General features: G+C 40.7%; 1 protein-coding gene across 1 annotated transcript; it reads left to right on the top strand.

Annotated features, from left to right (window-relative positions):
- Positions 1–5960: 5960 nt before the first annotated feature.
- Positions 5961–10512, top strand: gata1a (GATA binding protein 1a). Its single transcript, XM_049577868.1, has 6 exons — positions 5961–6301; positions 7893–8127; positions 8221–8724; positions 9156–9301; positions 9590–9715; positions 9831–10512. Exons 2-6 carry the CDS (start codon positions 7914–7916, stop codon positions 10119–10121), a joined length of 1281 nt encoding a protein of 426 aa, XP_049433825.1. The 5' UTR covers positions 5961–6301; positions 7893–7913; the 3' UTR covers positions 10122–10512.
- Positions 10513–14873: the final 4361 nt, after the last annotated feature.

A 14873-nucleotide genomic window follows, 5' to 3' on the forward strand; every position in this document is an offset into this window, starting at 1 on the left:
ATCTATTTATGGTGGTGCAGTGGTTAGCGTTGTCATACCTGCACAGCAAGAGGGTTCAGGGTGGGGGGGGGCTTTCTGTGCGAAGCTTGCATGTTCTCCCCATGTCAGCGTGCTTATTCTGTGGGTCCTCAGCTTCCTCCCTCAGCTTCCTGGTGACTCTAAATTGGACGTAGGTGTGTGTCTCTATATGTCAGCCCTGCAATAGTCTGGCGACCTGGTAAGGGTGTACCCTGCCTCTCATCCAGTGTCAGCTGGTACAGGCTCCAGCCTCCCTGCGACCCCTAACAAAATAAGTGGTTACAGAAAATGAAAGAATGAATGAATGAATAACATATCAAGTCTTTTAAAATTTTTTGATCTGAGGACCCTTACGGACTAAAGGAATATGAATAATTTACAGGGTAATCGAGGAATGGACACATAATTTTAGGTAGCCAAGAACCAGGTTTTATACATCTAAAAATCTTCTATGAAAAAAATGAACAGCTTGGCACCCAGACCAGGCCTCTAATTGAGACAGGCCTTTATTTGTCAAAATGTGTGGGGACTGGGTGTTTAATTGGGACTAGGCTTTTAATTGTAAATTTTTATGGTGCATTGTGTTATGTGTCTTTGAGAAGGTGGACAATAAAGCTATCTATCTATCTATCTATCTATCTATCTATCTATCTATCTATCATTATTATTACTATTTCCTATACATTATTTTTATTTGATTTATTTAACTGTTCAACAATATTTTACCATTAATCTATTTCCTTGCGTGAATGTCCACAGTGAGTGTAAAAGCCCTCTCTACAATGCTAGGTATCAAAGTCTGGTTGGGAATCCCTTGTGTCAAATTTAAGCATATTGAAAATATTAAAACATATTGAAAATACTGGTATTACTGTAAATCCAGATAGATCCAAATATGTAATTTTCTGCTGAACATAGATTCTTACATCCTGTGTCTTAAAAGTGTCCAAAGCTATCTGAGCTCTACAGGTGTCCCCTGTCTTTCTTGACCATTTGTCACTTTCAAATTACAGTTTTTTTTAAAGAGCCTTTGAAGGCACCATGTGACCAGCTCTGTGTGGTTGGCACGTAATTTGACCTCTGTCCTGTCTGAGTCACAACTCAAAGACTCAGCTGCCTGCAGAATAAAAGTCACAATAATACAAAAACCCATAGATAGATAGATAGATAGATAGATAGATAGATAGATAGATAAAGACAAAGTATAGTGAGGAGTAGGTGATTGTGCTGCAGAAATAAAAACATGCACAGCTCTAGCTTTAGCTCTATTCTGCTGTTACTCTATATTTTCGGAGATACAGGTTTTCATAAAAAGGATGGATGACCTCTGTTCTTTTCTGTCTTTGACGTCACTGTAAAACAGTACTTTTGAATTTAAAAAAAATCAATTGACATGTAATCTACTGTGGATTATATTGGACCGTTTCTTTTTGTACCACAGGGGGGCAGTATAGGCCTCAGGTGATTCACCTTGCTCAAAGGATTTCCTTTCTGTTGAGTCCTCCAGGTGGTGATGTCTACTTTACAATATGTCAAGTGATTCACTGTTTTTCACAATCTGTTTTTCAGCTGAAATTAAAGTTATATCATATAATTCTTTTAAAAAATGCTCAATATTCAAAGTAAATGCAGGAAACACATTCAAGTTCAAGTACCTACATTTACCATTTTGATTTTTCAGCTTTTCTTCTCAATCAGAGTAATATGTAAACATTTTAAATTAATCTGCCTTCATGAATTACAATTAAATTTATTTTAAATTTATTTTAAATTGTGAATATCACAGTAAACCTTTAAAATATATTTGAAAATCCTGTAGGTTTAACAGTTAAAACAATACTTGGTTATAACAAAACCCATCCTGTGTAGCCAAACATAGTTAAAACCCAAAGAACTGTTTATTTAATTCTTTAAATTCTTAGTGTGTTAAAAGATGCCAAATATGACAGGATGGTTTTTGGATAAATGTGTATGAAATGACACATATGTCATCTAGAATATTTCTATTTGATGTAAAGATGCTGACATAACAAAACATTCTTTTGAAACTACAAAAAGATTCAGGTCTGACTGTTTCACTCAGTGTAAACATTATAAAGCTTTACTGAAGAGCTGAAACAAGCTAATACAGAGTATGCAGTATATTAATGATACTACCAGACAGATGATTTTAACAAGCCTAAAGCTACTTAAGGTGAAATAAAAGGGGAAAACTGGATGTTAAGAGGTTAGCATAATGCCATAAAGTATAGTAAGATGAGACTATACTGACAATCACAGACTTGCAGAAATATACATTATACAATAGGACACACACAATAATGACTTAAGGTGGGTTCAGCAAAAAATAAAAACAGAAAGCTGCACTACAGTAAAAATAAGTCAAATGAAATGAGTATGAAAGTGAAAAAAGGTGAGAGAAGTAATTAGTTACACACACTGAGGTAACGTTGACATGCTTTTGCATATCTGTGTCTTGTTGAGAGTCAGAGGTGCAGCAGAATACTGAGATTACACAAAAATCAGCAATATAAAACGCCATGATATCTCAGTGAGCGACGCTGGAATGCAAAGCTTTGGCCACTCAACCACCTCAACAACCTAACTTTATTAGTCATTGCAGGAGACACAAACTCATGTCACACTGCCTGAGCACAAAACATCACATGAAACCACATGTGTTCTTGTTATTCCTTGATGACTAAAAGTGTAAGTAGAAAAAGGGGCAAAACCAAAGACCGATGGGGAAGACTGTGTGTGTGTGTGTGTGTGTGTGTGTGTGTGTGTGTGTGTGTGTGTGTGTGTGTGTGACAGAGAGAGAGAGAGAGAGAGAGAGAGAGAGAGAGAGCTCTCCTGGGCATGTTGCTGCCGCCCTGCATGGCAGAGATAAGACCACCGCCTACACAGAAGCCTGTTTCTTGGGAATTAGAAAGCTGTCCCCAAAGTCCACTGGTGACACACAACACCATGCGTCACCAGGAGCTCACACAACCTCCCAACTTGGCTCACACTGCATCTGTCGAGATACCGTCAACTGAGCGGGCAATGTCATGTGTGTGTGTCTGTCTGTGCATGCTTATGAGTTACATGACACGACCACGAACATACTGCAATGTCCTGTAGGTCTGTGTGTACGTCTGTGCTGCTGTATGACAGTGAGCGGCGGGCCTGTAATTCCTGGCCTCCTCCTTTCATCTTGATAACCTCTTATCAGAGCAGAGCAGCCCGCTCACACAGTGGCAGCAGCCACATCCCTGCCCAGCTGTCCACACTGCCACAGAGACTTCATTTCACTCCTAATATTAGTCTCATTCACACACACTCAGGCAGCTCATGGCTCCCATTCAGTGTCATTATTATTATCCCTTAAGAGTCCAGTAAATCAAGTGGGGTGGGGAAGGAATAAACTTAAGTAGATAACACAGTAAATTAGCAGCATTTGATCAGGGTTCCCACACATTTTCATGTTCAAAATTTCAAAACTTTTTCAGGACTTTTCAAGTTTTTTTGCCTCACTTAACCATTGTTCTTTAAACATATCAGATTCAAACTCTGTTAAAACATCATTTCAGCTGGCTGGTATACATGAAGGGAGAGGTGGAACATGGGAAGAAAACATATGTGATGGTGAACAAAATGTTGTCACGCATTGATGCATATTAGAGCCATGTTACGTCGTCAGCTACAGAAAATAAATTTGCTGCTATGTTTCATTACTTACACACAACAATTTCCAAAACTTTCAATGATTTTAAATAATTCCCTTAGTTTAGCTGGATCCTACCCAGCATGCACTAGGTGAGAGGCAGGCTACATATTGCACAGGTTGTCCTGAAACACATTCACACATTCAGGCAATTTCAAGTTTTCAATCCACCTTATCTGCAAACTTTGAACCCAGGACCTTCTTGCTGAGACAACAGTGCCAAAAGCAAGCCTGTATCCATGAACCAACCGGAAAAATAAATTGCATTAGGGATGTTGCAGTGGCACAAGGTTTGTCTTCCATCACTGTCCTATCTTTTTCTACCACCTCTCAAAAGACTGTCAGGAAATAAATGCCTAAAATAATATTTTAAAGAACTGCACTACCAGCAGCCTCTGTGCAGTCATGCTGTAAAATACATCAACCAGAGTTAATAAAATAATTCCTCACCTTGTTTGGTTTTAATTTTCAGCAGTCTATGCCCTCCTCAGAGGGACTAAACTTTAATTTCACGTAAAGGGGATCAAAAACAGGGATGAAGGCACGATTCTACAAAACTGAAGCTTTTATAGTTAAGAAGTGTGGTTTATTCGCCTGGTTTGGTTGGAACAGTAATTAACCAGTAGTCTTCCACTGATACTGTTCTGTTTGACACATCTTAATAATGTCATGTCTAAGCTTTGTGTAAATATTGCAAAATCAATAGATAACAAAACTCCTTTAAGAAAAATGCCATGAGTGGTGCACAGTAGCTCAGTGGGTAGAGCTGGTGTCCCATGTACAAAGACAATGTATTTGCAACAGTGGCTGCAGGTTTGATTCCAGCCTGCATCCCTTTGCTGCATGCCATCCCCTCTCCCTCCTCTCTCACACTTAATCTGTCCTGTCAATAAAGGCAACAAATGATCTTTAAAAACATGATTATATGAGACTATAGAAATTTAAACACAAGTTGCTGTAGTCAGGGATCACTACACTAGCAGGCTACAGCTGATAAACCACTGAAAATGTCACTTCACACATGTTACAGGTTTCTCCACATCCCCCCAAAATATCAAGGACATGACCCGAGTGTCCTCAATGGTAGCAGCTACAGCCCTAATTAAGGGGGGCGTTCAGTATCCTACGTCTCTGTTTAGAGATGTAGTTATTCTGTGGCACTGGGGCACAGCAGTGGTTCACCTGGCAGAGGGTGCACCCAATGTACTTTGACTGTGTCCTTACTACAGAGGCCAGTATTCAAGTCCGACCTGGGTCCTTTGCTGCATTTTCTGCTTTCTCTCTTCCCCCCTTTCCTGTTAGTCTTTGCCTGTTTATCCACTAAAGGAAAAGGGCCCAGAAAATAATCAGGAGTTATCTTTTACTGTAGTCTGCAGTTTATATCTGTTAGTGCTGCGGAACACTTTCATGCCAAGCAACTGTAGAAAGAGTGAAAAGTTTAGGGAAATAAGTGACTCAATTACAATTTTGTACCACTGTTATCATGATGTAGGTATTGATTTGCATCTGACCTAACTGATGTGGTTTATCTCCCACTCACTTCTTTATAAGGTTGTCATTTCAATTTAACTGCTGCAGGTTCTTAAAATGCAGGAAAAAGGCCAAGTGTTACAAATAAAAAAAAGGCCTTAGTTCTTCCCAACTGTTTTTCTCCCCTGATTTCCCTGAAAACTGTAAATGAACAAAGAGAGAGGAAAGTCGGGGAGCTGCTTTGACTATCAAATGACTGGGACAGTGTCAGGCTTGTGCACCGCCAGGCCATGTCCAGACCATATCTCTCCCCATGATTGCAGCTCCTCTCCTGATTTGCATTACTGTGTTCCACTCTAAGCTTTGCTGGACCACAAAGAAATTGAGTCTTTGCATTTTATATTTGCTTTGTTTAAAATGTCTGTCGACTCTTTTTCCATGTGGGCTCTGTCTTATCAGGGGCTGTATGCACATTTCATCAACAGACAAAAAGCTCCCATCCTGCTCTGCCTGAAAAAGCTGTGTGAAGTCCTTCATGTTACATCTATGTGTTGACATATACAAATAAAGATATAACTGCACAAAATAACTAACAGCTATAACTAATTGTTTGATATTGGGTATAGTTTGGTGCTGATATGCTTTTTAAAGTGGTGCGTGCTCTCTGGAAACCATCACAGATACAAACATGTTATCAGTACTGCACTGCCAGCACACACAGCTATAAAGGAAGGGCAGAGGAACCAAGATTTAAAGCTGACACCTTCACCTTTTTCACTCACTTCAGAAAAAGCCTTTGACAAGACGACATTATTTGTGCCTAAATTACAGTTAGACATGATAACACATTGAGAGTTGTTACGTTACATCTACCAGTTTTTTCTCTCTGGACCAAAGAGGTGTGTCTTTCAAAAAAGTTGTCCCCAACCCCTCCCACGGACTGTCTCTTAGCCCTAAACTTCGCTGGTGGTTGGAGAAGTTGTTCTTGTAGCCATCAGCCTACAGTGAGCTAGACGGTCGAGCTGTTCCACCTTCCACCTGGCCCCATACGTTTAACCCTGCGTCCTGCTGTACCGTTCACCTTACTCATCTGTGACATCCACTCAGGTAGGTGACCCCTCAGCTTTTTGTCTCCTGTTGGTCTTATTCTTCAGCAGACACCAGAATATCATCCAGCTGCTTGAGTAAAGAATAGTCTTGTAAAAGCGTATTCATGTGTTTGGGACTTTCACTGGTGAGGTTTCACCCAAGGCCATTTATTAGCTGATTGACTGGGAATTGTAGAGATATGAGAGGTGAGGACTTTGCTTTGAGGTGACGGAGATTCTGTTTCCTTTTTAATTTAATTATTATTTTATTATTATTTATCATTAATATTATTATTATTGTTTTTTTCCCCTAAATTTATCACCATGGGTCTGTGTAAATTAGTAATAAAATTAATTTGGATCAATTATCATCATGATCATTATTCTTTTAGGTGACTTGGGGTTAAATTAAATATCTCATCCTTTTCATGTTAAATGTATTAATATAAATAAATGCCCACTCATTCACCTTTCGGTTAGGATAATAATTAAATCTCACGTTCATTAAGGTAATATTTGAAAAAGCAGTTTAGTTTAAAATAATTAAATCTATGTAACTGTGTTTTTACTTCTGGATTCCTGAGTGTAATCTCATGTGATCGGCTCTCCACAAAATGCCATCTCACTCTGCTGTGTTTTTACATTTGTCATATTTCAAGTCTAACAGATTTCTATTAATCAGATGAGATTTGAGTCATGTGATATCAAGCTGGATATATTTAGCATTATAATAATGCTGTCTATCAGATTTTCTCAGACTTTATCAGACGCTATCAGCCTCTTCTCTTTCCTCTTCTCTTTCCTCTAAAGATATGGAGCAAGACCGGCCTTGGGTCTGTTATTGTTATATTCATAATATTTCTTTGACGTTCTACACTTTCATTATTTTATCCACTTTAATCAGTTTTTTTACAGCAGCAATTTTAGAAATATATTTAAGGGCAGCAAATGGGCTTTTCATCTCAAGGACTAAAAATTGTAACTTAACTGCAGTTATGACTTATTTCAGCACCACTGAACAATTACTTAATAAGAATACCACTCAGAAATTGAGAAGCCTGGTGTGAAAATGACACACGATCTTCGGTCAGAGTGACAGAAGTTGCTGTGAACACTTTCAATTAGAAAAAATCTCTTTTTTTAGCTGGAGTGCAGTGTTGTTTGTCCACCCTGCATGGCGTCCCAGAGGACATATATTTTGCATTCTTGTAACTGGCACACCTATTGTAGGAAAGGCCACTGAGTAACCGTTTGGTCACTGGCTGCATCACTACGTTTATAGACCCATTTATTTTTAGTTTTTACTTTCAGCCACAGTCAAATGAGGATCCTAGAAAAGGAAGTTTGAAGAAGCCTGCTGTCGAGAGATCGCGTTCCTGATAACTTCAAGTTTCACTGGTTATTATGAAGTGAAGAGTGTGGTGATAATGTGTCTGCTTCAATCAAGAGTAAATCAGATGCAGTTAATTGTGGCATGCATTACCACTGCTGGCAAAAAATAAAATCTGATTTCAGCTTTAAGTTTTTGAAATATACTCCTGACAGGATGCCTTTGGCAGAAATCTTAAAGCGCTGTAGATTTCTCATATCCCCCTGTGGTCGTGCTATAGGTTGAGGTTTATTCTGTCAGCATGGAGGATTCATCAGAGCAGTCCCAGTGGGTGTCTCCAGCCCTGCTCAGCTCAGACCCTCTGGCCAGTTTCTCCTCTGAGTCTGGCCTGCTGCCTCCAGGAGATGATGGAGAGGCCTTCTTCTCCAGCCAGGACACAGACTACACCAACCTGCCCTCCTTCTTCACCAACCCGAGCCACAGCCGAGCACCACCCACCTACAGACACAGCTCAGGTCAGTGCTCCCACCCACTGTTGCCCATCAAATCCATCTTCTCATCCAAGATCCACATCATAATCTGACTTAATCTGTTCTGTCTGTCCAAAGTTCGACAGGTCTACACCTCACCGAGCCTCCTCAGCAACCTCCAGCTGCTGGATGGGCCCGGCAGCCACCTGAGCTCACCCTACAACCCCCCTGCCTCCACCTGGAGCAGCAGCCCCCTCACCAAGACCCCACTGCACTCACACACCTCGACCTCCCTCTACACCCCCAGCGTCACCTCCACCTTCACCACCTCCAGGGACGGATACTTGTCTCCAAGCAGAGAGGGCAGGGAGAGCCCCCGGCTTCAGGAGGCCCTGAAAGCCGAGCGCCTCAGCCCGCTGGGAGGGTTGGGAGCCAGCAGCAGTTTTCTGAATCTGACTCCTGCTGCTGGAAGTGTGTACACTCCATCATCCCACTCCCATCCCCACATGTTGAGCCCCTACAGCTCATACATGACAGGCCCACAAGACTACAACTCTGCTGCCCTCTACAACAGCCCTGGGGGGTGGATCAGCCCCTCATACTCCCCTAAACTCCGCAATAAGATGAGGATATCCACTCCAGGTGAGAATTTTCTCTGATTTCAGATCAGTCAGTGATCTAAAAATTAAGATCTTTAAGATTTAGACTTTATTGTTAACCTTGGAAGCAGCAATTAACAAAACAATCCCACCACAAGGTCCATTTAGTGGCTGCTCTGGAACTTTCAGTCGTATCCCATGACCTCACTCTGCCACTGTACTTGGCTATGGTCAGATTACTCCTAAAAATTCAGGTCAACAATTAACTTAATTCTCTTTTTACTTTTAAGCCAACATGAACAAGAAGTCCTTAAAGCGCTCAGAAAAATGTAAATTGGAAAATCCACAATGCATACATGACAACTGGGCAAATCCATCTGCTGAGAAATGGGACTGTAATGTCATGCATTTTGTAATAACCTCTTGATACACCAGGAAGTTCACTAATAACAGTGTACTTCTGATTTTGAACAGAGGCCAGAGAGTGTGTTAACTGCGGAGCCACAGCTACCCCTCTGTGGCGTCGTGATGGTACAGGCCACTACCTGTGTAACGCCTGTGGACTGTACCACAAGATGAACGGCCAGAACAGACCACTAATCCGACCCAAGAAGAGACTGGTACGAGACACACACCAACACACCTTTCTGATACACAGATATAGATGTGCTTTGTGATGTATTCAACAAATAATAAGCAATTGTTTAAGTAATACATGAAAGTAGCAGTTGAGTTTTATTTTGACAAAATTAAGTGTATAATATTAGTAATGTTAGTGCATAAAAATTCACCACATTGCAGCAAAGTAAAGTGTTTCATGCTCAAAATGTTCTGACAGAAGACCCCAAACCCCCCACCTCATGTATGTCCCCCCAAATGTTAAAACAAAACCTACACCCTTGTTTTAGATTGTCAGCAAGCGGGCAGGCACACTGTGTGCCAACTGCCACACAAGCATAACAACACTGTGGAGACGCAACGCCAATGGAGAGCCTGTGTGTAATGCTTGTGGACTCTACTTTAAACTGCACAATGTAAGTCAGCCTGGATGAAACTCATAGCTATATTCTTCTTCTTTTTTTTTTAATCCTCCCAAACTAAGCCAAAATCTGCTTGTAAACAAAATCTCTGACTTTGCTCTTTTCCCAGGTCAACCGGCCTCTCACCATGAAGAAGGACTGCATCCAAACACGCAACAGGAAAGTGTCCAACAAGAACAAAAAGAGCAAGAAGGCCGCCATGTTTGAGCAGTACTCTGAGCCGATGCCTCAGGCTCCCTCCCTGGATGACAACTGCGGGTCATTTTCCCTCGGCCCCGGGACTCTCCTCACCTACAGCCACACACCACATCTCATCCCAACACCATCATCCCTGCATCCCTCCTCCTCCTTACAATACACACACCACCTCAACACTGGCATGATGCCCACGCTGGTCTGAAGTGACAAAACAGGCAGCTGCAAGCTGTACAGGTTTCAGAGTCAGCACGCTTGGTTGCCAGCTATATGTGTGAATTTGTATATATGTGTTTCTACACTGGATGACTCATGTTTTCTGTTTATTTTAACTGTATTTTAGTAGATATTATCAAGTCAGATAAAATCACTCTACTGAGGTTGTTGCACATGTAAACACACTGATAAGAGAATTGTTTTAGCTGTAAATACAAACACAAAGCAGGATTCGGCTGCCTCAGTCTTCATCCCTTTTCAGTTATTCATAATGTGAAATCATACTTTGGTGTTGTGTTACACGGGTCTGTTTTGTATTTGCAAAGTTCCTGTTACCATATTGAAACTCTACTGGGGAAATAATAAAATGTGTGACTTATTCTGTTGGAGTTAGGAAGGCTTTTGTTTATGATGTCATTTGAATTCCCAGTTCATCTGTTCAGCTCAGTGACGTGACCACAGTAAAGCCTCCTGTGTAGGGTCATTGTACTCCCCTGCTCAGGTATAATGGTCTCTTTGTACAGGCAGCGCTCCACTTTGACAGTGTAATTGTACATAGCGGGTATGCAAATTCTCCATTCTGCAGAAGTGACAAACATTCAACTAAAGTGCAACACTTACGCAGTGGTTTTATATTTAGACCAGCGCTGCCAGTTGATGAGCAACTGGGCTTCAGATTCAATTACACACAAAGGCAAGGTCATGTTTGTATTCGTTATTACTCATCACTGTGTGTGTGCTCATAAAGGGGGATTTTTCATGCATAACACTCTCATGCTTGAATACAAAGGACAGAGAAGAACTTAAGTTAAGATAAGTTACAAGTTGTTTCATGACATCACAGTTTCTTACATGTGTTTTACTTGTTCCTAAAGAGGTCAAAGAGAGAGCAAAACACTCAAAACATTAAATGAGGAAAGAAGTATTCATATTCTAGAAATTTGATACCACAGAGTAAAAACATTCCAGGTTAAAGTCCTGCACTCAAAATCTTACTTAAAGGAATACTTCACCCACATGCCTTGCATACCTCCACAGAAAATGGCCAACATATTGACTTATAGTTTGATTTGGGACCACATTTAACAACAGCAAAACCATATAAACACATCAGTTTACAAACTCTCACACAACTCATCACGCAGCATAATCCAAGTCTCATTTATCCAGTTCTATGCTCGGTACTTCCAAAACACATGAATTTTCACTAAAACTTTACTGTTTAAAACTGAACTGAAAGTGAAACTTATCTGCGTTCTCTTTAAAGCCATCTCTAACGCTACGGTTTTAGTAAAAATGCATGTGTTTGGGAAGAAGCGAGCACATAACTGGATAAATGAGACTTGGATTATACTGCACAAAGTATGTGAGTTTGTAAGAAGATGTTTTTCACATAGTTTTGCTGTCCCAGATTAATCAATGTGTTTTCTGTGAGTTTTCCTCACAAATTCAAGGTAACACGGTAGCCTATGACAAAGCGATATACAAAAGGTGGTTTTGCTGATGAAATATTCGTTTGAAGTGTCAAAAGCTTTTATTACAGAGCCGAATGGCCCCTGTCAGGGTATATTATTTGTCATATTAAAGGTTAGTTATTACTGATGCATAAACATGTAAAAAAGCATTTTAAAGAAGTGGTTTAATCTGCAACAAGTACAGGCTTTAGAAGACGCTTCGAATCTGAAATAATGATGTGTCTGATTGCTTTCTACAACTTGCACAATCAGGCAAGTAAGCTGCTAGATTTACTAGCCTGACATGGCATTTATTGCCCCGGGGAAATCGATTCGCATTGTTGAGCGCTGTCAAGGAGTAAAAAAAAATAATATTATAAAAAAATGTGACAGAGTAGAGGCGCAAAAAATGAAAGTACACAACTGAAGTACAGTTCTTCAGGAAATTACACCACTTTTAATGACTATACTCATAAGTGACCTTTTCAAAATATGTCTTACATCATCACAGAATTTCTATGTAGATGTCAGCAATACTTTAGTTGTACAGACATTTAACTTTCTACTGTGATTTTCTATATCCAGCTAATCCAGAGATAACAGTTTCATACTGATCAAACTTGTAACCATGTCTTTGTAACTGATTAGACTAATCGCATTCAATAAGATGTCATTTTCCTCTAACTGCTATTTCCTCAGTAATGAAATTGTATTTAAAATATGGGCAGTAATGCAATGGTATGTGTGTACCGTGTATTTGTTATGCTGAGCAGCAGGGCTGGGGTTGCTCACTCAGGACTGGGAGATAACTGATAGGTTATCACTGAGGCCACAGACGCCAAAACCATCCACCTGCTGCTGGCACCGCCACACTCACACTCCCTGTCAGTTAGTCAGTGAGGGGCACCATGTACACACTAGGTATGAGGACATGACGCCAGAAAGAGTTCACAGAGATCGTTGGTATCGTCTGACAGCACTAAAGGGACTGCTGTAGGTGGATTAACTCAATTTTATAAATGTCTTTATTGGTTTTAGTTGTAAGGATGATACACATGTTGTAAAAGAATAAGGATAAACTCTTTTTTGTTGCTCAAATGAGTTCCCTCATTGTTTAAAAATCAATGTGCCATGATAAGGTCAAATGAATCCAGCCAGGTTTCATAATCTGTGGGCACACACACTTGTATGAAAAAAAATGTATAAATTATCAAACACATCGCTGAGTGTGTTTTCACACGCTGATTTGTGCACGCTTGACTGCAGACCTCAAGGAGAAATAAGACTTTCATTTATGCACGGCCCTGTGAACATCTGGGCACGCCACCCACTAATTACACCCCACACACACACACACACACGCACACACACATACACAGAGTCTGTCCTATCAGTGTTTTGAGGATAAACCAATTCTGAGGCAGATATTTTGATTATAAGCATTTTGCCTGTTGAGCAGAACAAAGCCATTAAGTGGGCAATATTTTCTTAATTTCATTAGCATTCAGCCATTGTTATGCTTCACTGCCCTGATTCCCCCGGGACCGTGTTGATGGGAATTTGGTGTATTAATGCCCCTTGAAGTCACAGCATGAAACAAGGGGTTTTCTATGTGAGCCCATTTACCATATTTACCCAAAGTTTATCCTAAATCACACAAAAGAAGAGAAACTTTCAAAGTCCGCATTGTTTCCCTCCTCAAGAATGATCAGAACTAATGGAAGAATCACGAGACAATTAAGTGTAAAAAAAAAAAAAAAAAAAAAAAAAAAGACATGAGATATAAAAAATGAACTGTTTCTATCTGCTGTTTATCTGCTGCGGCCGCCAGCTCTGCTCTGGGGAAATGGCAACAAATGACGGGGATAGATTAGCAACCACAGGCCTGCTCAAGTTAAGTCACAAGGTCGTCCGTTAGTGGCCTTTTCTCTCCTGCTCCTTCAGTGTTTGTCTCTCTTCCCACTCAGAATGTTCTATCCTGCAGAGCTGTACAGTGCTTTTAGTGGTAGTATAAACTATTACAACAGGGGGGGGAGTGATTGGATGAGTTGTTTAATCTTCAACACTCTGGGAGACTTTAAAATATAGATTAGAACCATCTTTGGGCAAAGTCATGCTTTGATGGTGTGTAATTTACAGCCTTCCTGGAGGAGGAAACAGATGCATTTCTGACTAACAGAACACATGTCAAAACTGCGCTGTCATATCTACAGCCAGAAAAACATTAGAGGTAAATGAAACCACCACTGCATGATGTGTAGTCTTGTTGAAACATATGGTGCTCGTGCACCCCCCAAAGGTAAGAACACATCACTGCAGCTCCAGTTTCTCACCAACTGACACAGGATGTAAAACCCGTCACACTGCAGTTTAGAGATAACACGTGTGTGTGTGTGTGTGTGTGTGTGTGTGTGTGTGTGTGTGTGTGTGTGTGTGTGTGTGTGGAGTTCATATAGTCATGTACAGTGTTGGTGCATATTATAATGGTACTGAGCTGAATATGAATTGAGGAAGGCTTTACACCACTGATACTTAATTTAGGGCCTGCAGGCCAGATAAGGTGCTGCCGAACACTTTCTAATTTACCATTAAAATAAACTGATTCACACTGGAGGCTGTTTTTTGTACTTTGAATACAAATAAGGTGTCAGAGTGTGTAAAATGCATAAAAATAGAGGTTGTTTATCCAAAAAAAAGTGCCGGGGAAGGATCCTCCCAGACACCCTACAGAGGTGCAGGCTAAGCCCTGAATGTCCTCAAATAAAAATGCCCCTGTGCACACCTGACTAGTGCGAGTCAAAAATGTTTATTTATTCTATATTCATTCATTATCCATATGGCTAATCCTATTCAGGGTCGCAGGTGGTCTGGAGCCTATCCCAGTTGACATTGGGTGAGAGGCGGGGTACACTCTGGACGGGTCACCAGACTATCACAGGGCTGACACATAGAGACAGACAACTATTCACACTCACATTCACACCTACAGGCAATTTAAGGTAAGCGATTCACTGAGCCTGCATGTCTTTGCACTGTGGGAGGAAGCCAGAAATCCCAGAGACACAGAGAGAACACGCAGACTCCACACAGAAGTTCCTCAAGACCGCAATCGAACCCACAACCCCCTTGCTGTGAGGCGGCAGTGCTGCCCCCTTTATTACACATACTGATAAATATATGATAAATGGTGGTTTGTTAACTGGCCACTTGCCTCCCAACATTTTGCAAAAGTAGCTCCCGGGCAAAGCAAGTTAAGTGTCCATGCTTTATATTTTTGGATGTCTAAC

This window comes from Epinephelus fuscoguttatus, linkage group LG1 (genome assembly GCF_011397635.1).
Source record: "Epinephelus fuscoguttatus linkage group LG1, E.fuscoguttatus.final_Chr_v1".
In the NCBI taxonomy this organism is placed as follows: domain Eukaryota; kingdom Metazoa; phylum Chordata; class Actinopteri; order Perciformes; family Serranidae; genus Epinephelus; species Epinephelus fuscoguttatus.

Coding starts and splice junctions, on each gene's coding strand:
- gata1a (XM_049577868.1), top strand. CDS start 7,914: ATGGAGGATTCATCAGAGCAGTCCCAGTGGGTGTCTCCAGCCCTGCTC. Junction 8,128..8,220: donor CACCTACAGACACAGCTCAG/GTCAGTGCTCCC, acceptor GTCTGTCCAAAG/TTCGACAGGTCTACACCTCA. Junction 9,716..9,830: donor TCTACTTTAAACTGCACAAT/GTAAGTCAGCCT, acceptor CTCTTTTCCCAG/GTCAACCGGCCTCTCACCAT.